The sequence below is a fragment of the Sinohyriopsis cumingii genome, chromosome 14 (genome assembly GCF_028554795.1).
Source record: "Sinohyriopsis cumingii isolate HCF-2022 chromosome 14, ASM2855479v2, whole genome shotgun sequence".
Classification (NCBI taxonomy): Eukaryota; Metazoa; Mollusca; class Bivalvia; order Unionida; family Unionidae; genus Sinohyriopsis; species Sinohyriopsis cumingii.
The window spans coordinates 27,607,633-27,635,293 of NC_142974.1; the positions used below are offsets into that span (position 1 = coordinate 27,607,633).

At 33.4% G+C, this 27,661-nt stretch overlaps 1 protein-coding gene across 6 annotated transcripts in view; it reads left to right on the forward strand.

Moving 5' to 3' along the window:
* LOC149783476 (uncharacterized) overlaps positions 1 to 26,008 on the forward strand; it is a 298,719-nt gene extending 272,711 nt beyond the window's left edge. For all 6 annotated transcript variants that reach the window (XM_089931706.1, XM_089931711.1, XM_089931709.1 and 3 more), the window contains 8 exons: positions 2,831 to 2,938; positions 4,236 to 4,276; positions 10,134 to 10,305; positions 13,161 to 13,456; positions 16,011 to 16,159; positions 19,520 to 19,676; positions 20,208 to 20,278; positions 23,800 to 26,008. In XM_089931706.1, coding sequence (XP_089787832.1) covers positions 2,831 to 2,938; positions 4,236 to 4,276; positions 10,134 to 10,305; positions 13,161 to 13,456; positions 16,011 to 16,159; positions 19,520 to 19,676; positions 20,208 to 20,245 — 961 coding nt within the window. In that variant the 3' untranslated portion in view covers positions 20,246 to 20,278; positions 23,800 to 26,008. The remainder of the gene's footprint in view (positions 1 to 2,830; positions 2,939 to 4,235; positions 4,277 to 10,133; positions 10,306 to 13,160; positions 13,457 to 16,010; positions 16,160 to 19,519; positions 19,677 to 20,207; positions 20,279 to 23,799) is intronic.
* Positions 26,009 to 27,661: the final 1,653 nt, after the last annotated feature.

The following is a 27,661-nucleotide window of genomic DNA, read 5'->3' on the forward strand; positions in this document are numbered from 1 at the left end:
TATGCAAATTCCAAATAATTTTCTATATGCAGTTACAATGACCGACACCCCAACGTAAATGTCCACTATGAAAAATGGGGTGGGAATATTCAAAGGAAACTCATATTAGAAAAAATGGATTGCTATTTGTTTTAAGCCAAATTTGTCGTCCAAAATGTTGACTCTCAGAGCTGAAATGAGCACTTCTCGTTCCTTGTGTTATATATTAAAAAAATGATACAAGCCCCTGTATCAATACAGGTTTGGGGACTGGTTTAACTAATGACAAGAAGAAAAGATGATTTTACAGAAAATGGAGTCTTTGTTTATACAACAATATATAATTTTGAAGGTCTTTTATCAAAATTTAAATCAATCCTTTTGAAAGTGTGTTAAGGTGATTAGGTTGTTTGAAAAATCTTGTTTGGGATTTTATTGACACATATAAATTCAGGGTTAAACTCTTCGTTACAAGAGAAGATTCTAATTATTTGCATTTATTGTTTTTTTATCCTGTAATAGGAAATGTTTACTTTCTATGAGATGCATATAAAATTGCTATAGAATTCATTAGAATTAAAGGCTTGAAAGAAAACAAAACATAATTTATGTTCATTATGTTGTTCCCACTTAGCAACTAAATGCAGCAAAACAAAGTTAGAATTTTGGTTCTGTATATTGAAATGACTTTACATGCCAATTTACTGGAATATAATCAGATTTGTTTCATGTGATACATTTTGTGAATTTGTACATGATCATCTTTTCTGACTTTGATGTTTTTGGGGAGTCTTGAAAGACCATCTTTAGATTTAGAAAATGCATGCTTTATAATCTTAAATGTTCTTGAATTCCATTCAGTAATGGCCATATGTAAACCTTGCAAAAAAGTAATTTCATCCTGGAAAAATCCTGAAAATTCATCTGTAGAAAAGTGAGGGAACCATGTTTATGGTTGGATTACTAAAAGAGTTCAATCATCATAAAACAATTGAGACTGTGCTTTGATTCTCTCCTCAGGGTAGGGTCTACTTTGGTGCTTAGAGTTGTTGAGATGGATTGAGTCTGTGTTACGTGTGATGACAAGTAATTCATACAGGATTAAAGCTATTGATAATGGATGGATTCCTAATTAGCTCAAGTGGCATAAAACAGGATTGGTTTGTCTATGGTGTTCAACATCTGTTGAGATGTCTAAATGTGTTTTATCTCCCAGTGCCAAAAATCTAAGCAACTGGAATATCACTCAAAATTCAGTGATTATTGGAAGTGGGAATTTCAGTGATTGGAATTAAGTTGAAAGGATTTGAGTATAAATTCTGGCCTTCCTCTAAAACTGATTTTAAAATCTGCTACCTGCCTTATTTCCAGACATTGTTATGGGGTTTTGGGAACTCTAAATATATGTTTTGAGGTCCCCAACAGGGTCATTGTACATGACCTAAGAACGTGATGTGAATAAGTTTTCTTTTCATATAAGCCTGTGTCAAATTTGATATTAGAAATATAACATTTTCTCTGAAGCATTTAATATACTTACAAAGCAAAATGTAGTTGGTTGGCTTAGTGGCTTATTTGAGAGAAAGTGAGAATGAGTGAGTGAGAGTGAGGGAATGAATGCATATACTCTTGCATCTATGTATATTTTCTTTCAGTACATGTAATAAATTTTCCTCTTTCAATTCTGTATTTTTTGTTGTGCAGACAATTTTGCCTAAAAAATTAACCACATTTGTACACTATTCCAACTGCCAAAATAATCATATGTTGTGTTTATTATATGGAGTAAAATCCATTTTTAAAGAAACATTGCTGCTGATTGCAAACTTGTAACTATTCTTTGATTTAAACATTCTCATTCAAGACAGCTTATATAAAAACATTTGTTCTTTGGCATACATTTTTGTGATTGTACCTAACTCTGATGAATTGGGTTAAATTGGGTTGTTCCAGATAGTGTACTTTATCTATGCAGATTAGGCTAATGGGCTCTACCTAAGCAGTATTCAAAGACTTGACATGACATCATCCCAGCTATTCTCAGACAATTAAGTAATCAGTGAGATAGTGATTGCTTAGCTTTGACTGTTTTATCTTTAATTGACTGCAAGATAAATAGCTGTATACGCTGCCCCAAGGATGTTTTGCATGGACTCTAAGCAGGACCATTTACCATTTACATGCTTCAGACATGTACTCTACATAACTAGTGACTACGGTGGTCAAAAAATATCCTGTCTTTTATTCCTAAGATTATTGAAAATCGTGTTTTTCATGTGACAACTTTGTGTTTTGGCAGGTATGCACAGCATGCAAAAATGCCATCTCATTAAAGTATATTAAATGTGACGACAAATATGCAATTACTGCATTCCATGTACGTGGAATCTGCATGAAATGCCGATAAAGAGACAGAGAGAGAGACTGTTTGCCAGCTTTATTCTTTAATATAAACTCCCAGTTATGGTAGCAAATCATTTTTCAGATCTGATCAAATTAATTTTCCCTGACTAAGAAATCGCATAGAAGTTCTCATACAAATAGACAAAAACTATTCACATAGTTACCCAAGCTTTGGCTCCACATGGGATATGTAGGTTGAAGACATGTTTCATAATAAAAAAATGTACCATTCTCATTGAAAATCCTTCCTCTTATAAAGTAAAAACTCCCAATCATATTTTGTAAATCCCCTGATTTGTACAAAGCTGACTTTCCTGTTTTGTATGAATAACCAACCATAATGTTTATTTTATATTTTATTGCATACTTTTTTAAATATCTTTTCTGATTCATTCATGCATCTACTGTATATAAGTTTTTTAATATATTTGTATGTACCTTTTTTCAGGTCATCTAGCCGTTACCAACAATACACTTATGTTCTGAATGGTACCATGCTGACCCCGCAAGCAAATGCTACCATCCTCTCTCTTGTTCCAGGCTATACAGTATCAATGTGAGTTGGCACAAAGACAGTCCAAAAAAATAGTAGATTTGATATTATGCCATAGACTACCATAATGTTATTAGTCCTTCATTGCAATGCTTTCAATGAGAGCCATAGAGTATACCACCTTGTAATGACACTTCCTAATTATAATGAACAAATTCATGATACATATAATTTTACTACAATTTAATGAAATATAATCCATGACCATTCACTTTATGACATGATGTGAAATATAATGAAAGCCATTATCTTGACGGAGTGCTCTACCTCCCTCAAATTATGTTTTCATGTGATGTCACAAAATGTGCACTTCTATTTTAATTCCCCATCCTTCCAAACCGTTACTTAACAACATTGTTCTTCACAGAAAATTATGAAGACACATCTCATTTTGTGCCTAAGGATATAATTTTACATATTCTGCTAAACATGTCAACCGCATGAGACCAAAAGTGACTTTTCCCCTTTTTCCTTGAACATTGAAATTTCAACCATCTTTGTTATTCCTTCGTAAACAAATAGATTGTCAATAAACAGACTCATACACAAACTGGTACACATACAAGCTGAAACATGTCCATCATCTCCACCACAGATACAACATTTGCCCATACTAACTAAAATCGGTTTCTTGTCTGTCTTTATCACAAGCACTTGCTTTTGCAAAAAGTAGTTGTACATAAAAGCATGATACACATACAGCAAAATTTGATTTCCTCAACTGATATTGTATCCGAAAGATCATTGTCTGGAAATACAATCTTTTCTGGCAATTTGTATTGTATAATCAGTTTCACGCCATATTCAGTATTCTTCAATTTCTTTGATTGTGTTTTCTTCATGATGTACTGTGTTTGTGTATTTTTCATTTTTTTTCTCCAAATTAAATTTCTGCAACATATGTCTTTACATGTAAACAATACTTGACAATGTTTCTATAAGCCTTTTGCTTGTGCCTTGGTGTTAAAATGGCGGACAGTAATTTTAAGCTAATCCTGAAGACTATATTGAATCAGATTTAATTAAAATTCAATTTAATGACCAAGAGCAGGTCATTGATCACTGCAGTGGAGTAAAGCAACTTTGTGGTTTGGAGAGTAAAGCACTTTCCTTCCAAAAGTATGCTATGATTGCAGTGGAATAATGTATATATTTGTGTGTTTGTGATAACAATACTATCATACTGAAAGTAAGTCATTGTGTCAAGGCATTCTTGTTATTTTTAACACATTTTCTTGTTTACATTTTGTGATTTTGTTCCAAGTTGTTTTTATAGTTCTGAAGTTTTCTTTGATTTCAGAGAACCCTGCTATTCTGTATTGCTTCATTGTGCATCCATTGGTAAGTACTCTTTATGTATATCAGAGTAAAATTTTCACAGGACTTACAATCAAAATTCAAAACCATTTTGGCCCATACCAGTGGTATTACTTAGTGGGTCATTAATGCACTGAAAGGCTTTTTTCATCAGACTTGAAACACTTATGTAGAGTTATAGTTTACTTTGTAGTCTGTTGGACACTTGTGTTATTCTTGTTTTAATACTGTCCTACTTTCACAACCCTTACAATGGTATATTAGGCTTATTTCTTAAAACCACGTTGCACCTTCTTGAGCCAGTTACCAGATAAAGCTGACATTTTGGCTACAGAAATTAGTGGTACTAAAATTTGAATTCATGTAGACAGAGGTGATACTTGTGAGTGGCGTGTAAATGTGAGCACCCAATTTCCAAGGCCACCTACATGATATGAGTAATTGATCCAAGAGGAAACCTTTACAATCATGAAAATGATATGTTTTAAAAAAACATGATTTGGATTACTCTCAACCCTTTGACATGGTTGCAATTTGAAAAACATGATTTTCAGTAATCTTATCAAGAACAACAATAAAAACAGTGTTGCTATCATGCATGTTGTCATGTTATTTGTATTGGGACAGGTTAGGGGATACTTGAACCACAAAACTGGTCCACACAGCTGCAAGATAATATCTGAATAGATGTGCTTTAATCATGATTTTGCTCTATTGTAGTTGATAAAGGTCTTCTGTCTTTAGGCTTACAATATATGATCGACTATGTTGGCAACCTTTTTCAAGCAGACCCATATGGCAGAGCCTGGTCTGATGGAGCGGGTCCATCACATGACATTGTCCAGTTCATTAAGTTGGGGTAGGATAAGGAATATTTCATCCACAAAGCTGGTCCACACATCTAAAGTGCAAGACAGTAACTGACAGGTGTTAATGGCATTTGGGTGTCAAAACCTTGTGGTAAACAGCCTATTGGTTTTGCCAAGAAAGGTTTATCATGACACTTTAGGAAGGAGGAACCAAAGCCATTGCTGACCTTAATAGCGTGGATCCCTTTATTGTTGACAAACTGTGTGGAGTGCAGTAGCTATTGAAAAGCAGGTCACTTACTGCCATGATGCCTCAAATTTCAATTTTGCATGGGCAAAGGTGTTTTTCCAGTGCCCCAAATGAAATCTTGTCAATGGTGCTTACCTGGCTAAATAAGACACCATATAAGACCTTCATTCTACTTGCACTAGCAATGGCAAGGAGAATCAGAGAGACAGATGCCTTATCAGTTGATCCAAACTACAGGCAGTTCCAGTAGGATCGGTCAGTGTCACTCATGACAGCCTCTTCTTTCATTGCCAACAATATTTGAAGTCTGACATTTGTAGTGCAGCCACTGTCTACCCTGGACACTTGATCTCCAGGTCTTCTACAGGATTCAGTGACCCAGTGAGAGCTCCGAAGTGGTACCTGAAAAGATTATAAGCGAGTGCATCGAAGGAGGTCCTGCCTCTTACCTCTCAAGGAGGGCAAGGACCACATCTGGTAGTAGACTAGAAGAGTTTATATCTTAGAGGATTACCATGAACTTTACAAACACATTCCCCCCAAGGTCTAATTGGTGTTAATAAATTTCTTAAGAATGATGATATCAATATGGCATTCATTAAGACCATCTCATTGTTACACCTCTTAAAAGAAAGATTATATTGGGCTGAGTTTTCACCAGAAGATCTATTATGTCTATTTAGTCCTAAATAAAAATAAGGCAACTTGGACATCCCTTATGGCCATCGTCTTTTCATCGTTGCTTCTCTGGAATTGAGTCATATCAACATGAGGCTTTCACTAAAAGACTTCTGATGATATGTAGTCATTACTCAGTGAAAATAGTGTCATTCAGAACATCCAATATGGCCATCACAAAGCCCATCTTTAAAAATATTTATCACTGCTCCTACTGAATGAGGGTCATATCAACATTGAGCTTTCCCTCAAAGACTTGTGATGGTCCTAAATGAAAATGATTCCAACCTGACACCTAATATGGCATCTGTGGCAGCCATATTGAAAATCTTATTTATAGTGATTTAATTTTAGCAGAAAACTAAATGATTCATAAATATATCTGAAGTGACTCTAGCACCCTTCAACAAATCTGTTTTATCATATTTATCATATGAAGATGACACTACTTGACCTTTCATATACAGCTCTTACGTAAATTGTGTGATTTGGATATTTTGTAGCATTAACAATTTTTCAGTCTTAGCGCTGTGATGTCTGCCATGTGGTATTTTAAAGTTATGTTTAGCACTGGGGCATCATGCTGCAGACATGTGGCATGATGTCCCACCCAGTCACATTATCTTGGCATCAGGCTGACCAATCTTAACACTAGGCTCTTAATGCTGAGCGAGGCAGCTTTTAGCACCATTTTTATAAGTCTTTGGTATGACTAGGCTGGGGTTCAAACCCATGACTTCTCGCATCCCAGGTGGATGCTCTAACCACTAGGCCACCGGAGTGGTTTGCCTCTTATATAATAAGAGCCAGATAATGTAGAAAATGTATAGTTCTCTGATGTACCTGGCATAACTTTTGTAAACTATTAACCCTTACCTAAACAATTAGCTCACTCTTGTGATGATTCTGCCTCATGTCTCAAGATGTAAGCTCTTCTGATCTACTACCAGCTTCAGATGATATCATTTCAAGACACTTAACACACAACCAAACATCATGACATCAGTTTGTTCTGCTGCAGTGTTGCAACAATGTTCATAAAAGAAATCTGAGTGTAGTTTTTTCTTTTTCAAAAGAGAATACTGTAATTGTGGGCACTAGAGACCAGTGTTGGTTCAACAGTTACGTACATTTGGGTCAATAAATTACTATTGTGTCTGGGTATAGTCACTTTTAGTATGCACACAAGAATTCACTGGTTTTCCTGGGATGTCAAATTGTACATAAAAGTGTGCATACTTTTCATTTTTGGAAACCAAATTCCAACAGCCATGTCCTCTGCACACAATTTTTGCATGCGACATTCTCTTTTATTTCATCTGTTTCTGTAAAGAGAGTATCAGTCATGTGTGCAAGGTATCGAACAAAGTTGAAGCAGTTGTAATGGGATTAGGTGAACTTCTGCAGAGATTAGATCTTAGCAGACAAAGAGATTAAGACACCTGTTAATTTATTGTCAGGTAGTAATGATCATTTTGATCTAAGGACATGTATATATATTTCTCACCCCTGTGACAGAAAAATCTGGCTGTTTTGCTAACCTTACTTTTCTTATCTCAGTCTAGTCATCTCAGACCAGTTGTCTCAAGGTGTCCACGTGCTCAGAACTACTTTAAAAAAAAGAAACCCTTGTTGTCTTATGCTGTCCCCATACTAAAATCAAACAACAACAACAACAGCAACACATATATAACAAAAACATAGTAACTTAAGGTAAATCCATCTTTGAGAACACACCATAAAAAATATTTCGAGAGAGACAAAGACACAAACGCATACGATGTCGAGCTTTTTTGGTATTATGCTAGTTCATTCCACACAGCATGGTCAATTTTATCCTATATACAGGCTAAGCTAAGTACATTTTCAGGTCAGCGTCATTACATGTAGCTAAAGCTACCTGACTAGTTTTAAATACTTAGTGTGAAACAAATTATATACTGTTAACTACATTTAATGATGCTGACCTGAAAAATGACTGTGCTACAGATAGGATCAAATTCTCAATGCTGTTTGGAATGAACTATAACAGAAAACACTGATCCATGCACATAGACTATAGACCTATACATTTCATAGCCTCCCAACTCTCCTAACAACTATGTAACATTTAGTAACAGCCAGAAATGTGTTATATAAAACATGCTTTATTCTAATTTTTAAATTATCTCCATTGTGCCCTGGTTGAATCAAAAATATAACTACAATATTTAAAGACAAATAATGCACTTACCAGCCAGAAGGAATCATTTATCTATCAACACCTTAATCCATAAGCAAATTTTCACTGTAGCACTTGCCATATTTCCAGGATAGCAAAATAAATGTTCAAAGACTCCGTGAACTTGAAAGTTTAGCATATGGTTATACGCTAGAGTCTGTTTTTGGAGGGTCTATTATACAAGGGGTAATTTTAACATCAATATTAAGGACAACACAAGTAAATTACAAACAGTTTCACCGCCTCCAAAGAAAAGAGTAGTTATATACAATAGTGACAATCTCTAATTACCCATGAATAATCTAAAGCATGATGTTACACTTCGTTACAGCTTATTCTAAGTATAACTACAGTAGAGCTGAGTAGCCAGTATCATTTTATTATTTACAATATAACTTTTGACAATTATAACTGATGAAAATGAAACAATTTCTTGTAATAAATATTAATTATTTATTGTCAATTTCATATAATACCCATATATTAAATGTGATAATACCTCATTACTATGTGACGTTTTATGTTGTTATTTTTCTTTGCTCACGCGTATAAACTGTGTACTTTTGATGCAACAGACACACCACAGCCGTCATTAACATATTTATATTCATGCGCCGCATGTAAACATTGGATGTGAACACTAGTGACGAATTCTTTTTACTTTAAAGGAAAAAATTGGGTGAGAAAAATAATTTATTTTGGGGTTTGGACCAAGACAAGGAAGTCCCAGTCACTGGGTTATATTATATGTCTCTCCACTCAGGCAAGCCTTGTGGGGAGACAAATAATATAACTCCTTGACTGGGATTTCCTTGTCTAAGTCCAAACCCCAACATTAGGGAATATATGGTATACTGTTACATTTGAGTTAATATTATATGTGCAGTTTTCCTATGACAAATTTACATTATTTTTTGGTGTCAAGTGCAAGGCTGCAGATGAGCATTATTTTTGTGAGACTCAGACTGGCCAAACAGAAAGTAGCAGATAATAATTATAATAATGAGGACTTTATTTTTGTGAGACTCAGACTGGCCAAACAGAAAGTAGCAGATAATAATTATAATAATGAGGACTTTGTATAGTGCCTAATCTTTAGAAGCTCTAAGCGCTTTACAACATTTGACAGCACCTATAAGATAAAAAACATATAATGATTTGATTACAAAAACAAACACCATGAAATTAGAAAACATTAAAAAAAACATGCTGATAATATTTAAGGTAGGAAACATTATTAGGTCTTTAAGTTTGTTCTTGCAGTCAAAATAAGTGAGTTTTGAGAGCACTCTTGAATGTGATCACTGTGTCTTTGTGTCTAAGTTCAGTGGTCAATTCATTCCACATTGCTGGGCCCTGGTATGCAAAAAGAATGCTGTCCATATGACTTTAAATCTCATAAAGATAACACCAAGGAGTCAGAAAGATTTGTGGAATGAATGATAGATTAGGATATTCCCAGGCATACAATCACAGTTATTTCTGTTATCAAATGTGTTATTACTTCTTTAGTGTATTCTGATACTAAATGTTTCACAGTAGTCTTGTTTTATGATTGGTGAGACAACAATTCCCACATAAAGTTTTGAATTATTACATGGAAAAAAAGGATTGTTTTTTTTGAATTATTACATGGAAAAAAAGGATTTGGATTGTTTTATTGCTGCTACTGTAAATTTTCCAAAACAGAAGATTAAAAAATCCTATGGAGAACCTTGCAACACATGATAGTTTTGCATGCTTCTGAGAAGTTCTCATCAAATGTTTTTGCCATCTCAGTTATAAATTGTTAGCGGCTGTTGTAAGAGATGCAGGCATTAATTATTCTCTGAGATTTCTGTCAAGTTTAACATTTTACTACTTGAGGTTTATGACTAATGGAATTGATGTAAATTTCATTTTATCTTACATTTCATTCTGTAGCATGTGGTACCACCATATTTGATGATCGTAGATTGCCGAAAATCCTTTTTGGTCGTGATGCAGTACTTGGTCAGCTACCATGGCAAATAGCACTCTATGCAAATGGATATTTTATCTGTGGTGGTTCAATTATACATCCTAACTGGATCCTCACAGCTGCTCACTGTACAGAGTAAGTAGACCCTGCATTGCATTTTTGTCTTGCCTTTAATGATTCTATAATATATCCTAACTGGATCATCACAGGTGCTTACTGCGCAGTGCAAGTTGGCCTAGATTATATTTTTGTCTTGCCTGTGAAAGTTTGGACCATTTTCACTTTTCTTGCTGTGACACTATTAGTTGGTGGCATTAGCGATAACATTGTTTAAATTCTTTGTCAAATTTTGGAAATCCATATATCTTGTATTTGTTAGCTGTATTCAGATGCCACTTGGGTGTAATACAATAGAAGCTGTCTTGAAAGACCATCCCTTCTGCCAAACAATAATGATCTCTCAAGACAGGTGGTCTTTCATGGCAGGTCATAACACTATATAATCAATAAATATGTGCATGGAGAATACAGTCTCTCAAGACAGGTGGTCTCATAGAAGTGTTTTTTTCTCTTCTGAATTTAACCATGTGCATAGAGTTTGTACCCTGATTTGCAAGGAACTCTTGTCTATCTTGTGTGAACAGCAAGCTGCATTATCATAGTTGGAGATTCTATTTCTAAAATTATTAACAGAATCTTGAGATACTTGATGAGATTGGTATGACATTGTAGCTAAATGTAATGCCACAGTGTTGCATAATATTGCTACTGCATGTACAGAGCTCAGGAAAGCATTTCCCAAGCACTCATCTCTGGGAGCAAGAAACAGTCATTGTTAGGTTCCACACAAATTTACTTCTTCACTACAGTGCTTATGCTCTTTAAATTGCTAAAGAACCACAGGTACTTGATGCATGCCTGATGGGTCAAAACTACAAAATTAGTAATACATTGCTGCTTAGAAACATACAAAAAACAAGGTTTGTAAATGCATTTATGTTGGAGTCTTTCAGTAATTTAAATGTCATAATTTTACTTTCCAATATCACACATCTTTATGACTTAGATATTGCAGAAGAGACAGTGAATGTCAAAATTGTATGACCTTCATCAGGTCAGACATCATGATTGCCTCAGATCACAGTATTTTGAGGAATAGGCCATTTTATAAATATATTGTTACACCAAAGTAAAGATGCCAGCAGAAAAGTATGTAATTAGTTTTCAGCAGAAAAATGTCACTAACATGCATTTGAAAGAAGAATTCCAATGGTCTCCATTGTCACCAACTTTCAAGAAGAATTCCAATGATCTCCATTGTCACCATCTTTCAAATTAAATGATCCATTTTTGTCAAACCTCCATTCTAGTTAAACTACACATTAAAAAAATGATTGCCAATTAACTAAAAGAACTAGAACATTTCTAGGTCATTACCCTATCTAGAACTTGACCAGTTGACTGTTGTCTCATTTTTATTTGATTTAGAAATAGATTATATAACAGTAAGCTTTATGTGAAAGTTGGCAAGATTTGGCTAAGACATGAAAATACTCATTGCAAAGAGGCAACATTTTTCTTTTGAAAAGTAATTACATGTTTATAGAAATATCTACTGGCATCTTCCCATTGGCATGACAATATATCAATAATACTAAAAAGTCATGAAAATTTTAAAGTTCTTTGATAACAGATTTAGTTGGAAACCTCTCCACTTCAAAATGATGCCTAGTGTCACTCAAAATGATGCATTGAGTGTCACTCAAAATGATGCTTAATTTCACTGTAAATGCAAGTACCATTAAAGAGCTGATGGATAAGTTTGAAACTGCAACATGATATACTCATATTTCCCCATCTTAGTATCAAGTTTACATCAGGTACAGGTATGCAGCATGGTGTAGACTGACAAGTAGTCAAGTTAGGCATTGGTTATTTATAATTGATGCAAGCCAGATGTTAATAAATGTGGAATTTTGGTATTTGTCAAGGGCAGAAAATGCATTGAGATTAATTCTCAACATAATTTTTTTAATGTATTCTGCACAGTAAAGATTTACTCAGCCCAGCCAATTTTAACCCATTCAAAACGAGTAGACAAGTGATTTTCTAGAGCCCTGATAAACATATATATATATATATATATATATATATATATATATCAGTATATTTTTTAATGTGATATCTTTCAGGACAAATTGGCATATGAATAGTTTTGCACTCTGAACATAATAAAAAAATGCAAAAATGTAATACCATATACTTAATGATACAGAAACGAATTATACATGTGGGATCAAAGAAATTTACCCTATTCTGCCAGACATTAAAAGTTTTATCTCTTTGTTTAAATGCAAGTTGGCAGATATACTTTTCAAATAGCTACACTTTTTATGTTTACATTTTATGATACTATTGTAAACTCACTTGAGTATAATTCTTTCTCTAAAAAGTGCTAAAATAGGCATGAAGGAAAGATGTGACACTTCATTATATCACAGGTGTGTGTGTGTGTGATTTGGATTTTTAATGTAGGTTTAACAATTTTTCAGTCATATTGCTATGATGTCTAAAGTGTGGCAGTCTATAGTGATGCCTAGCACTGTGGCATCATGTCACAGACATGTAGCATGATGTCCCATCCAGTCACATTATCCTGACAACAAGCCGACCAGTCCTAACACTAACTTCTTAATGCTAAGTGCCAAGCAAGGTATATATTAGTACCATTTTTGTAAGTCTTTGGTATGATTCAGCCGGGGATCAAACCCATGACCTCCTGCATCTGAAACGGATGCTCTAAGCACTAGGCCACCAGAGCGGTTTATACCACAAGTAAAATATTTGTATAATTCAGCTACATAACTGATTAACTTTTTTGATAATGCTAACCTGGGTTTTTAGCAATTTATATCCAGGTTTTGTATTCCAAATAAAACTGTCTGCTAACAACTCACCAAATATTTTTTATTCTGTTTCTTTTTTGTCAGAAACTTAGAGTCCTATTCTGTCATAGCTGGAGCTGTAGAAGTTGGAAGCTCCAGTTCAGTAAGCTATCAAGGACAATTGTACAGCTCATCGCGGACATACAATAATCCATTGTACAACGGCGATTATGACAATGACAACAGTCTTCTATACCTCAGTCAGCCAGTTGCCTTCAACAACTATGTGCGACCTATTTGCATTGCATCCAGTAGAACCGTTGATGAAATGCTTAAAGCAGGTCATAATACAGAATGCTATGTCAGTGGATGGGGAAATGTTCAGGGTTATGTCAACAGAGGTAATACAGCTTAATACATTGTAATGTTTTTTTTGTTTTTTTTAATGTTTGAATTTTAACATTTTTCTCACATTATTTACTCAAGTTGTGACAACATATGAGACAGATTGATGATGGCTCATTGGTCTTAAAAGTGATGAAACTTTGAGAACCCACAGGAAAGCACCAACCTTGAATGACTAATCACATAAATATATACAATGTCAGGTGATGTAACTCCTTTCATCTTTGGTGGAAGTAAAAGATTTTAGGAAACAACTTAGAAATAACTTTAATTAATCTTAGTGCCTGCAAGATTTAAGCTAATTATGCACCTAGATTTATTTTATGTACAATTTTTAGTGACAATCTTGTTGCAAACTGATTGGTAACTTGTAAGACAACCACCAGGGACAACTGCCAATACAACATTCCATAAATAAAACACCTTTATTAAAAGTAGTGCAGTATTCAGACCAAACATGTGAAATCTATGCTTAATGGATGGAGGACAAATGGATGAGGTTTTGCTGCCCAGGACTAGTGGGAGTGTCAGAAAATGCCCTTCTAGTGCTGCCTCATTTGCCATCTTCCTAATATCACTGGTATGTGATGCCAAGAAGTCTTTAATCACAAAATGGCTGAGCATTCTTTGCAAAATTAAGCCCATAACCACCGTGTATTTTTGGTCAGTTTGCCATCACTCTTTCCAATTCATACCAGCGTAGAACAGACTACTGGGCAGGTACCAGCATGGTATAGCAACTTGGATGGATCAGTGCTAATATCCCATCGTCACATGTAGACCCCATATGGTTAGCTGTCTTCCAACCACACCTAGTCCCAGTTACAAGATACTAACAGCATCCAGCACCTGGATTTGCCACTTTCAGTGCCTGTCTTGTTGCATCAGTTTGATAGTGAGCAAGAACCATGCATGTTCAGGAGTTAATCTTGCATCAGATTGTCTGAGCTTGTTAATGCTTTGAGGCCATATTTCTAGTCTGATTTTGATCAAACTGTGAATATTGGCTTATATGATCGTGATCTTTGATATGTCTGATGAGGTCCATACATATTAGGTGATCTGACTGGCTGAGTTTGTTACAACTAGGAAGGCCATTTTTCTGATCTGATTTTAATCAAATGTGAACTTTGGATTTGTATCATTTTATATCTCACATGAATTTAATAATAAGCAAGTAATCAATTCATATTTATGAGGTGATATTGTGCTTGGCAGAGCTTGTTGCTACTTTGGAGGCCATATTTATGATCTGATTAGGATACAAGTTGGAATATTGGTTTGTAACATCTCGGACACATTTGATAACGAGGAGGATAAGATTATCCCATATTTATGAGTTGATCATGCATTTGATTGGATGTGCTTGATACCACTCTGCAAGCCTTATTTTAGGTCTAATTTAATCACACTTGGATGGGTTTTATAGTGAGGAAGAGCCACAGATATAATAAAAACAAAGTCTTTGTTTTCAAAGACTAACCTAGCAAGTTTACAAAACTAATCTCCCATGAGGCCCTCTGTCATACCAATATTTTGATGTAAATGTACAAAGATGCATTGCAGCACAGTATTTACAGTTTCATGAAAGGAGAAGTTGTTGAAGGAAAAGAAAAGAAGTATGATATTGTGTGGAGAACAGAAAAGGGAAGAAACTGGAAGAATGACAGAATATGTTTATTAATCAGACAAATGTGTCAAGCAGTCATTTTGTATTATTTTGATTAAAGCATTTAATAAGGGTACTTGTTTTACATTTTTAGGTAAACTATTCCAGATAAATTGGCATGAATAGGCAAAACATTTCTTAAATTTAGTCAATTAAATTTGTCAACAGTTTCCCAACACTGTGTTACAATAATCAAAGTTGGGCCAACCAGAGGATTTATAATCTATAGCTAGTATACGAGTGTGTGTGATTTGGATTTTTAATGTAGATTTAACAAGTTTTCAGTCATATTGCTATGATATCTGCAGTGAGGCAGTTTATAGTGATGTTTAGCACTGGGGCATCATGCTGCAGACATATAGCACCATGACTCACCCAATGACATTATCCTGACACCAGGCCAACCAGTCCTAACACTAACCTCTTAATGCTCAGCACCAAGTGAGGCAGCTGCTAGTACCATTTTTATAAGTCTTTGACTTGGTGGGGGTTTGAACCCACGACTCCTGCATCCGAGTGGGAGCTCTAACCACTTAGTCCACCGGATTTGTCCTTAGCATTAGGTGTTGACCAGTGTCCATGGCACATCCATGGAGATGATGGATCCAGACATCAAAGGTCAATGTCAGAAGGTGAACTGATAATTCATTTCAGGTATGAATGGACAATATCTTCCATGTACATGTGTTATTATTTTTGTTACTTATTAACACAAAAATCAAATGGTTAAAATGTCAGTGATTAGGGTCACAGGGGTGTGTAGTAATGTTTTTCTAGGGCTTCAGTGCAATCATCACATATAAACCAATACATTTATAGGTTTTTCTTTCTTTCTTTTTTTATTTTGTAGTTTTAATACTTTTTTAAAAATCCTTTTATAGAAACATGGGAAAGCAGTCTCCAGATGGTCCGTGTTTACTTGTACAACAAAGAGGAATGTAACCAGATCTATTATGACGTGTACAGATCATATCCTCAAAATACCACTGTTTGTGTGGATAACCAGAATCTTGGGTCTCCAACTTGTTTTGTAAGTTTTAACAAGTCTGCATCCATGCTATGTAGTTTTATTTATTATTTTTCCACCACTTTTCTACCAATTATGCCATGTAGCAGAATTATTTCACAGAATTAAAATTTAGTAATTATCTCAGAAGTAAAAGAAGGCTTAAACTTGTACTTGGCTATTTCAGCAATAATTAATTGTTGTAGATAAATTTTAACAGAATCTATTTTTGTGATTTGACTCTCAGACTTTTAATTAATTAGAATTTCTCCACAACTAACAATATGAACAGCTCTGCTATCTTTTTTATGCACTGACAAATCAGAGTCTACTGTATGATTAAGTTAAACCTTAAATAGGACAAGCCATGTAAATCCTGATTAGCAAGTGTGTAATGAGTCAATATTCTTAACAAAAGAAAAGGCTATTTGAACAGATCTAATGTTGTATAATACACTAAAAGATCTGCCATTTATAAGGTACTCACAGATCAAAGTCTGTGCTATTTGCATTAATTAAATCCTCTTTAAGACTAAAATAGATCCTGAATAAATATACCAGCTAATCAAACAGATCTACCATAATAAAATTTTCTAACATTTCTGCTATTATATAATACAATAAAAGATCCGCCATTACTGAGAGGTATGCCACTAGAGTAGGGTACCACTAAACATTTTCAATGCTGTTTTTCTGAACATTCCACAATGTGTACCACAGTATACTGCAGTGTTATATTAGGAACCAACAATTCAGTCTTATGGGCCCAACACTTTTTTATTTACTACATCTTAACACATTAACCCCTAGTGACGACTTTACGGGGCAGGAGGTAGTAGCCTACTGCTGAGCTCTGTAGCATCATGGTCATGCATGATACGCTAAAGTGGGTGGTATTATAGAAAGGTAGACAGATGTAGCTCTACAACGATACCAAATAATCTGGAAAATCTTGTTGCACTACAAAATACAGATAGAAAAACCTCATTTTTTGGACCTGACTTTTTTTAACCCAAAATTTGTGTCCGGATTTTAGACTTTTTGGTCTCAGATCTAAGGCAAACCGGTATGAACTGCAAACAGACAGATGAGCCTTTGCAAAAAGTAGGATAAGACGGGCATTTGGAATAAAGAGTGTTCTCCATACAAAACTAATGGCTCTGTTTAGCACAAAAAAACACACAAAAAACTCCAACTTTTACCCTTCTGCTCATGTACAAGTCAAATAGCCAACGAAAAACGATGTTTCTAACACAACTAGGCAGTGTGTTATTGAAAGATGACTGGGGATTTGGTGTTTTTGAGTCTATTCAGAAATAGCTTTCAAAGTGTGTTTCCTACTCTATTTTCAGGCAAAAATTGCAAAAAGCTCTAGTGATTAATGTGTTAACTAGCTGGAAAAATCTTGCTATGATTTATAGCCAATATCTAACTCGTTATTATATCATCCATAATATTATTTGGAGAAAATAGTAATCATCTTGAACATGTTGAAATCAAGGAAAAGAAAATATTTCAGGTCAAACAAAAATCACATCCCTCTCCCCCCTGCCCAAAACTTAAATGGCCAATACCTTACAGCAGATGAATTTGATATGTTAATGTTAATTGTTGTACAAGTTGTGATCTAACAGCTGTAACTAAAGCAGGAAGATTAAGCTTGCACTATAGCTGATACTGTGAAAGACATTGTGCTGACATTATTGATAAAAATTGGAACTGTTGATACTGAAACCTATAACTTTATAGCTAGCCTGTTGATATAATAGGCAGGGAAAGTTTTATTTATCAGAAAGGGCCAGTAAACATAAAACAAATGAGAAAATATTGAATGGACTTGAAAAATTACCTAAAATTCAGACAGAAAACAAGGGTGCTTCTTGAATTTGTATCATGATTTGCAGTCTTACAAAGGAATACATGTATTTAACACATTCACCTATGGTAGTGAATAACTGAAAATAAAATGTTTTTATGTTGTTTTCTTTTAATCTGAAATTTTGCAGTAAGTTGAATTTGATTCAAATATGTTTCACAATGTTCCATTTGGCCACCATATTGGCATATGTGACACATGTCAAACGTAATTAAAGGATCATAAATATAATTATATTTGTAATATTCACCGTTAATTTGTGACAGATACAACTGTTTTGTAAAAAAAAATAAAGATAATTATGTCAACTATTTTGTCTTGAATATGATCAATTTTGATCATGATTTTCATCAAGTTCAACAAATAGGGATACATTTTTCTGTATGTTCTGCTTCTTGAAAAGATGGGAGCCACACCCAACGTGTTTAAGCAGATTTGCAAAGTATCAGGGTACAAGTTACAGAGGGAGTGGTGTAATCCAGAGAAATAGTCATTTTTAATAAGTCATTTCATATGCAACCTTTAATAGGGTTTTCATTTTACATGTTCTACCATAATAGTAAGAACCTGTGTGATGAAGGTAAAATTAATAATCTGTGAAATCATAGGTCAGGTTAAGTTAACATTTTGTGACCAGATTGCAAAGTTGTTTTGGAACATGGATTGATGATGTATGTCCATCTATCTGGCATCAAAATGCACAGTCTGCAGAGTCAAGTAACTTTGTGTGTGAATGCATTAATAGGAGTACTACTTTAGTCAAAACTCAGTCACTTTGACCTATAATTCACACTCTGATGACATGTGTTACCTTTTGTTTTCTGTCTTGGTTAAGTATTTACTATTGTTCATTGTGCACCAAACTGAGTAGCATAGACCTTTATCTGCTGTAACATGATGCATTGGCCTTACAGTATCTGTTTAGTATGCAATAGCTGATTTACAGTGCCAGGTCAGAAATGAGTAGCCGCCCAAATAATAAAAGCCAGCATCATTGAGCAACATACAATTTCAGATCATCACTAAATGGATAAAAATTATTGTTTAAACAATTTACATGTAGATTATTTGTCACAGATATTGACTAGACTTTAGGGCATTGCAAATTTTTTGGGAACTTATTAGGCTTTCTGAAAAAGCCTTAATGACATATTAATTTAGCCAAAACCTGCTTGAGGTAGACAAAGAAATTTAATAAGCATTTTTTATTCATATGCAAAAATAATTTTAATTTCTCAATTCTTTTTTAACGTATTTTTTCACTTTTCATACTTGGTCATATTTTGACACAAACCTTTGCTAGCATGATTGAGCAAATGCTGCTTGAGACTAAAAAATGAAATTTAGTAGGCATGTTTATTTGCATATGACCTAAGCTTTTCTTGCAATTATAGCACTATTTCAGATATTTTTCTAACTTTGGAATTTTGTGAGATTTTGTTTTGGTGTGGTGTCCTCGTTGTATTTTGCATAAAAAATCTAGTTTCATTGTAAACTGTGCATTACAGGGTGACTCAGGAGGCCCGTTGATCTGCCGTAACAAGTATGGCCGATTTGAATTATTGGGCACATTAAGCTGGGGCTACACTAGCTGCTTTAAAGATGGCTACCCAGACATTTACCAACTTGCCTACCCTCATGCAAGCTGGATACAGCGGACAACAGGTAAGTTTTTGAGTAATTGTTGCTGTTGAATGGTCCCAGATTTTCAATTTTAGAATAATACTCTGCAGTAATAATAATATTAATGGATTGTTTATCTGCTAGTTTCTGGATCAGATCTTAAACCTTTCTATTGCCTTATACTTAGCATCCATTATAGATGCATCCAGAGTCTTTATCATTTCTACCACTCATGGTTTGCCTTTTCAGTGTCAACATGTTGAGAAGAATGGCACATTATTCATAGGTTATTGAAAATTTGAAGTTCAGAGAAATTGCTTATGTTTTAGTCCAATCTAGATGGATGGACAAACCTAAGTTTGAATTTGAATTTTGTAATATCTATAATGTAAGTAAATCAAACATTTAAATCCAGTTGCTTATTTGCATTATCATATTTATCATTATGATTATCATCCTCATCACCATCATCTCTTTGTCATCTCCATCATGATGTTATTACTATTACTTTTGGTAATAGTAGCAGTATAGTTGTCATTGGGTTAACAGTAAGATCCAACATTTTATTTTCAGGTCTCTATTTCTCAGATCTTACCATGGACGCAGAATAGAGTGAAAATAGAAAAATTGTGTTTATACCAAAGGTTAGTATGCATAAAAGAAATTATATTTGTAGAAACATTTTTGGTAACTTAACTTTTGTTGTTATATCCATGTCTGAATATTTATCAATTCATGCATCTATTATCCAAATTCTTGTTTCTGATTCATAATTTAAAAAATGGGATACGGATAGTAATTGAATTTAACACAGAGGCCCATCTAATAAGGGTCCCTTGTCACAAAGACAGCCTCATTACCAGAGGCAACCATTACCTGAGCCTGCATCAAATAAGTGTTTTTACATTTCTACCATTTTATGACCTTCAAAGGTCACATGCATGGGGTTTGTCTGCATCATGTGGATTTTTCATTATAGTTGTGGAAAGATGGAATGATAAAACTAGCATGGAAATTGTAATGTTTAAAAAAAAAACATTAAACATCATCCTTCTTCCAACATCTTTTATTTACAGTTTAATTTTCTTGTCAGTATTTCTTTAGTAACAAACATGTATGGATTAATTGAGAAAAAAATTATTAAATAATGATTGTAAGTATCTTAATTTTCTGTGCCATTTCTATGAAGTTTCCTATAAATATGTCTAGTCATCATTAAATGCAGATAAAAGTGTAGATTTTTTGCCGAGTCAGCCTATCTCAAAAGAGACAGTCCTTCTAGTTTAATCATTGACCTTTGCATCAGTAGAGTGGCCCTCCTTAGAGGGGGGTATGTAGAGGTACACTGTATGCAGATCTACATAAGGAAAACCACAAGTTCCATTTTCAAACTTTTTCTTGTTATTATACCCTAATGCAATAACAGAAGATGCATAATTTTCTGCTGATACCCATCTATATGTCCATCCAAAAACCTGCTTTAGTTCAATAACACCAGAAAGTATTTAACTCAGGTCTTGACATTTTCCACCACATATAATGGTCAGAAGTAGGTGAAATGATTAGATTTTCAGGCCCCACATTCACACAGTTTATCAACTTGAGTTCTCAAACAGACTCAGATTTTGTTTCTTTGCATTTAATTATATTACTCTGCATAAAATTTTCATCTGTGTCCTGCAATATACTTAAACAACATAAATCGTTGAATTTTATTTTCTCACCCATGCCACAGTGTAATCTACCTGATTTGCTGACCTTGCTTTTGTTATCTCAGTCTGGTTGCCTTAGTTTTGGTGTCCACGTGCTAGGAACTACTTTTAAAAAGAAAAACCAATGTGTTCTGCTGTGATTAATTGAGTTGTTTATCAAATCAAATGCAAAAGCAAAAACATGCACATAACAAAGAGAACTTCACTCATCAAGCAACATATGGTCTCTCCAACATTGATGACGCACCATACAAAATGTTTGGAGAGAGATGCACATGAAGTCAAGCTATTTGGTAGTGATCCAAAGACACAGGCAATACACATCACTGGCTACAAAAATAGAAATTCAATAGCTACTGCAAAGCTGCCAACAACCAGAAATGTATTATGTGAAATTGGCTTCTTCAAACTTTTTCAACCCACCCATCCACCCCCAATTTGCCCATGTTGAATCTAACATAAATAATGTGATTACAAATGAAAACTCACACACTTGTCAAATCAGAGTGGACTGGTTTATTTATCAGTCGACATGCTATTCAACAAGAAGATTTCCATGTACCATTTTATTGCACTAGTAGTAGTAACACATGCGATAAATTTCCAGGAAAGTCATGAATTAGACATTTCCCCAATCACTACACACTTTGTTAGAACTGTATCCACTAATGTACTGCCCAGCATTGTACCGTGTAACATTTTCCAAATTAGGACTGATGAAAGTTAAAAGTTACCTGTATAAAATATATTAATTACTTATTGTTTTTTTTAAATATATTTCATCCATCAATGAAATGTGGTATTACAATAATAATATCAAATGTTTTTATGTTTCTATTTTCTTATGGATAGAACTTGTGTACTTAGGGTGGGTAGGTAACCCCACTGCCCTCATTAACATATTTGCATTAATGATTGATATTTACAAAACAAGAGCATGTTGCTCCAGATGGTCATTGTGCAAAACTTCCAGCACATGAAGTTATAACCTTTTATTCTTGATTGTTTTTCTTTTCTAACAAAGGCATATATAGCTAGATTCCACTTAGATAATTATTCAGATTTTTGTAAAAGAATATAAGACCTGCTGACCTTTATATAAAGAGAGAGGCGAGAATAGTAGATAATTAATATTATATCTGTTGAATCTGCAATCTGTATTGAAATAATACCTGATTATTATAATTGGAAACAGTTGGGTGAGAAAAATAATTTGTGTTTGTACAAAGTTGTGGAAATCCCAGTTGTGGGGCTACATTATTTGTCTCACCACTTGACAAAGCCTTGTGAGGAGACAAATATTGTAAACCTTTGACTGGGATTTCCTTGTCTACGTGCAAACCCCAATGTATAGTCCATTAATAGACTAGGAAATGTGGTGGTTCAGTGGTTAGCATGCCAGACTCTGCACTGAAAGGGTTTGGGTTCAAATCCAACCATCACACCAGATTGGGTAAGCTTCTGCAGTGTATTTGGGGCCTCAGGACAACAACAAAATATTTGTGTTGTTGTTCCATAAAGCACCAATAGAAACAAAAACAAAATGTTTACATTAAAACCAGTCTTGAGAAACCACCCTCTCTGCCAGTAAAAAACAGTCTCAGAAGATGGGTGGTGAGTGTTACATGCTTGTGTAGGATGGTTAGTTTTCAACATCCAGACACATAATTAATTTATTTAGAGGTAAGAACCAAATACTTAATTTACCCACAACCTAAGTGGCTTAACTCCATGAACAAGATGCTGCAGTGGACAGATCATGATATTTGTGACATTGGCACTTTTGGTTTGGTGTTGTGGTTTAATAACTAAACAGGAGGAAAGAAATGGATTGAATTGCTTTGACTCGCTACCCTAATGATACAAACTGCCTCACTTTAGATATGAACATCTTTTAACACTTTCAACATGACTAGAGTTACGAGTACAAGCGAGATAAGAAATATTTACACATCAATTCACCTGATATTCCAGTATCTAAACAATGCCTTCCTCATGTAGTGAAAGTTCAGTTTGCATAGACTGAATGGTCAGTATAGATGTGCTCTAATGACTCCCTAAGGCAGGGAGAAACTATTGTTTTTAAGAACTTCAGGTCACTGACCACCAAAGGCAGGTGACTATTATATACAGGACATTTATATAGGAAATTTGCTTGGGTTAAATTAGACTGGCCATTGTGAACAGGTGACCACAGGGTAAAGGTGACCTTTAGGATAGGTTTAACTTTACTTTCTTTAAAATTTCTGTGCTTATTTGTGGACATGTAAAAGATTTAGAAATGAGACAAGTTTCTCATAGAAAGTTGCAAAGTACATGTAAAAGCCTTCTTTTAGGTCAATTTAATTGACTTAGTACAACTGTTAGACTTAACATTGTCCTTCATCTGGATCTTATTAACTGAGGCACCCATGTTTTATAAACAACTTTAAATTTTTTCTTTCTCTTTTCAGATGCAATCTTTGTACAGTCCCATAAAGCTATATAGCAGCATGGCAAATGATATGATTCAATAGCAATTGCAGTAGTATTCTTTTGTATTTATGTACATAATATTTTTAATGTATCTATTTATGAGATATTGACACCGTATCAAACAGCATTTTTTATAAACATTATTTTCAGTGTTTATTTTAATATTTTCTATTTTTTCATGTTATTAAACAGAAAATACATTTTTGAGACAGAAGATCATTGGTGTAGTTTTCTACATTAGACAAATTATTCTATTTCAGTACATTTTAGGTTTTGTTTTCTATTACACGATAGGTTTTTTAAACACTACACACTGTACAATCGCAATAATTGGCATATAGGCTTACATGTGATAAATTATTGGAGGTCATAGCAATGTGCATTGACTTTACTATATTATTTTTATTGATAAAATGTATCATGATGCAATTATTGGCAATGTTTAACACTCTAAACAGATTAATCAGCATACTAAGCAAAGAAAGATAGCATGAAATGCATGAATCGTATATAAAACAGTCATGATTTAAGTATAAGCATATATGTCATTAGCTGAGTGAATTTATTTCCTCAGACTTTTATTATTATATATGCAAATAATTGGCTGCAAAACATACCTAAAGGACCATATGAGCATTTCATTGTATATATACTTTTTCATGGATATATCTTCACTTTTTATCCAGTTTTAGCATATGAAAAGAACATTTTGTTTTACATTATAGCATTACACATAGAACTTGAATCTATATTTTTTAATACTTATACTTAATGGGATCAGTGTTTCTTAGTGCTGAATATTTTTCTTCTAAGTTTGAGTAGAATATAAAAGTTAATTTGTGACTATATACATGCCAATATATTAACCAAACATCACCACAGCCCTTTATGTTGCTGCTTCTGTGCTTTTTTAATGTTAAGAAAATTTAGTATTCCTGAGAGCATCGACTGAAGAGAGATAATTGGCACCCGGTGAACAATTGATATAGATATTTATTAACTTAGATTTTATGACATTCTTGTATATTATATCTTGTTTGTTCTTTTATTTGAACCCAATGAAATACAAGTTTTATTTTGTATGATTTATTGTCTACTTCTCACATTTTTGTGTGTATGTATCTATATGCAAAAAGAGATTATGTGACTCTCTAGCAATCTATAGGCAGGCCTATAGAAAATGACTGGTTAAACATAACACTGCCATAAGCAAACATGTTGAAACATTTCAAGCAACAAATGCCAGTGTGAAAATGACCAAAATAAAGGCCATTTTGATTTTTTATTACATAACAGACATTTCCTTATTCTGAGATTGGTTGCATTGTCCGAAGCTTTAATCATGTTAATAAACATACATCTAAAGATTGTTGGAGAGCTGTAACAAGTCTGAAGAATATGATGAAACAAATTAGTTCCCACAATGTCTTTAATTTGTTTTCTGAATCGACTAATTTTCTTTATAGTTAAATTTCTAAAACTTATGTCAATTAAGAATACCAAAATTATTCAAACAGTTCATTTAAATTTTGCATACAATTATGTATTGCTTTTAAAAAGTACATAAAAAATGGAAAAAGAAAAAGACTCAGTTGAAGGCGATAATTTATACAAGTCATGCAGTTACAATACTGTGAAAATATATTTTATACAATGGTCCCTCACTATAAACCATCTCAGGATACTGCTGACTCTGTGGGAGTGTTTTTATGGTCATGGATTCCAATAAATTAGGTCCATTTTCATTGAATATAATTGATATTTAGTTTACTTATTTTTAACTTTTGGTTTATGAGAATCAATTATTTGTCTTGTTTTCAAATCATTAAATGCTTATCTTTTTAATTTTTGTTACGCATATTTGGTACAGGCTTGATGTTACATACTTCAATACACTGTTATGAGTTCTATCAACAGTAATACAAAGAAGGAGTTCTGCTAATTAAAATGGACATGTAGAATGGAAATAAGTATTTTTTTAAAGTTCCAATCTTTAAATATTCATATCTGAAAGTAACTGATATTGACTATTATTTTTATTATTATTATTATTATTATGATTACATGTGTTATTGTTATCCATGCACCTTAGAACATAGGATACAATGTACAACAAAATTAAAGACATTAAAGTTTTTCCATGCCTTATATACATATGTTTTCAAAAATAAAAGATTTATACTTGCATTATGTTTTGACCTTTTATCTTGACCAATGAATGCTAACTATATGGCAAGATATTACTAAATATTTACTTATATTACTGTATGGCAAATTGATATTGCTAAATATTTACGTATATTATTGCAAACAGAACAAACCTATATGATATCTGCCATAATGTGATCAAGCTGTGTGGTTTGCTAAGTGACTCAGTATAACTGAGAATGATGCACCTACATATTTGTAATCCATTTCATTAAAACTGACAATTTTTTTTAATTCTAGTGATTGAAACAAGTCTTTTAAATGTTAAATATTATGAAAATTTCATAAAATGAAAAAGTTCAGGTTGACAAATATGTCACTAAACAAACAAATTTTGATTCCCACCTAAACTGAAATGGCAGTGAAACATTCTTTTTAGACAACTTGATTAAAGATATGCGAAACTTTGGTTAGGTTTGAGGTTGTATTAAACTGACACTTCAAAGAACCCTCACCATATATGACCCTATTTGGAACTAAAATATTAAATTTAAATTTGTACCAAGGACAAAAACAATTTTCTCTTCCATTTAACCTATTTTTATTTAGTTTATGATTTTTAGAAACTATAGTAGCTTTTGTGAAAAGATGTCTTTTTTAAGCCCACGTGTAAAATGTTATATCTGATTAAAGTAAACAAAATGGGAAAATTTACTCACATTTAGAGAAAGAATGTCAGCAATGTGTTATTTAGTGTCTTTGAAGTGTAAAGGTATCTTTCATTATCATCGATACAGAAGTAAAATGGTTTACAAACTAAAATCATAAATTGATAAAGGGCAAATTTTGTAAATTTTTAAACAGTTATCAAAATATGTTGTTCAAAAGATTAAGGTAAATAAACTAGTTCAGTTTGTATCTTTCACGATGAAAATGTTTTAATAATTCTTTTGCTGTAGTTAATGGGTAATTTAACCCATTTTGTAATTGTCAGTTTATTGTACTTAAATCCCTTTCATCATTTCACACCATTAGATCGAAAGAGAGAGAGTGAAAAAGGCATGATTCTGATTCCCCTATGCGTTGGTGTCACTCTAGCGATATTTGTTACATCGCTAATATGTGCGAAGAGGTACAGAACTGAACTGGAAAACAGGAGGTCAAGGTCTAAGTGGCAATACTTTTATTAAAATTAACTGCACTAGATATAGACAAAATATAAACTATTCATTTAAAATATATCACAAAAATGTTTCAACTAACCAACTTCACACAATTCTATAATTTCATATTTCAGAATTATTTGCCAAATAAATCGCAAATGGTGCAAAAATGCTCGAGTAAAATATTACAAATTATTGCCAAGGACATTTTCAATCAATGTATTTGTTTAAATCATGATTCTCAACTAGAATAGTATTTTCTGGAATTTCAAAGGTATTTTATTTCTAAATTTGTACCATGAAGTTGGTTGCAAACCATTTCTACAAAAAACAAGCTTAATATTCTGAATTAACACAAATTCGAAACAAATTTAATCCAAGAAACACTATTTAAAAATTCATAAGGGATAATAAAACTACTACAACTACTACTAATATGTTACAAGCTTTTGAGCGGCAGATGAAATAATCTCTAAATGTGTTTCACAATAAAATCTTTAACTAATTACATTACTCTTACCTGGAAAAT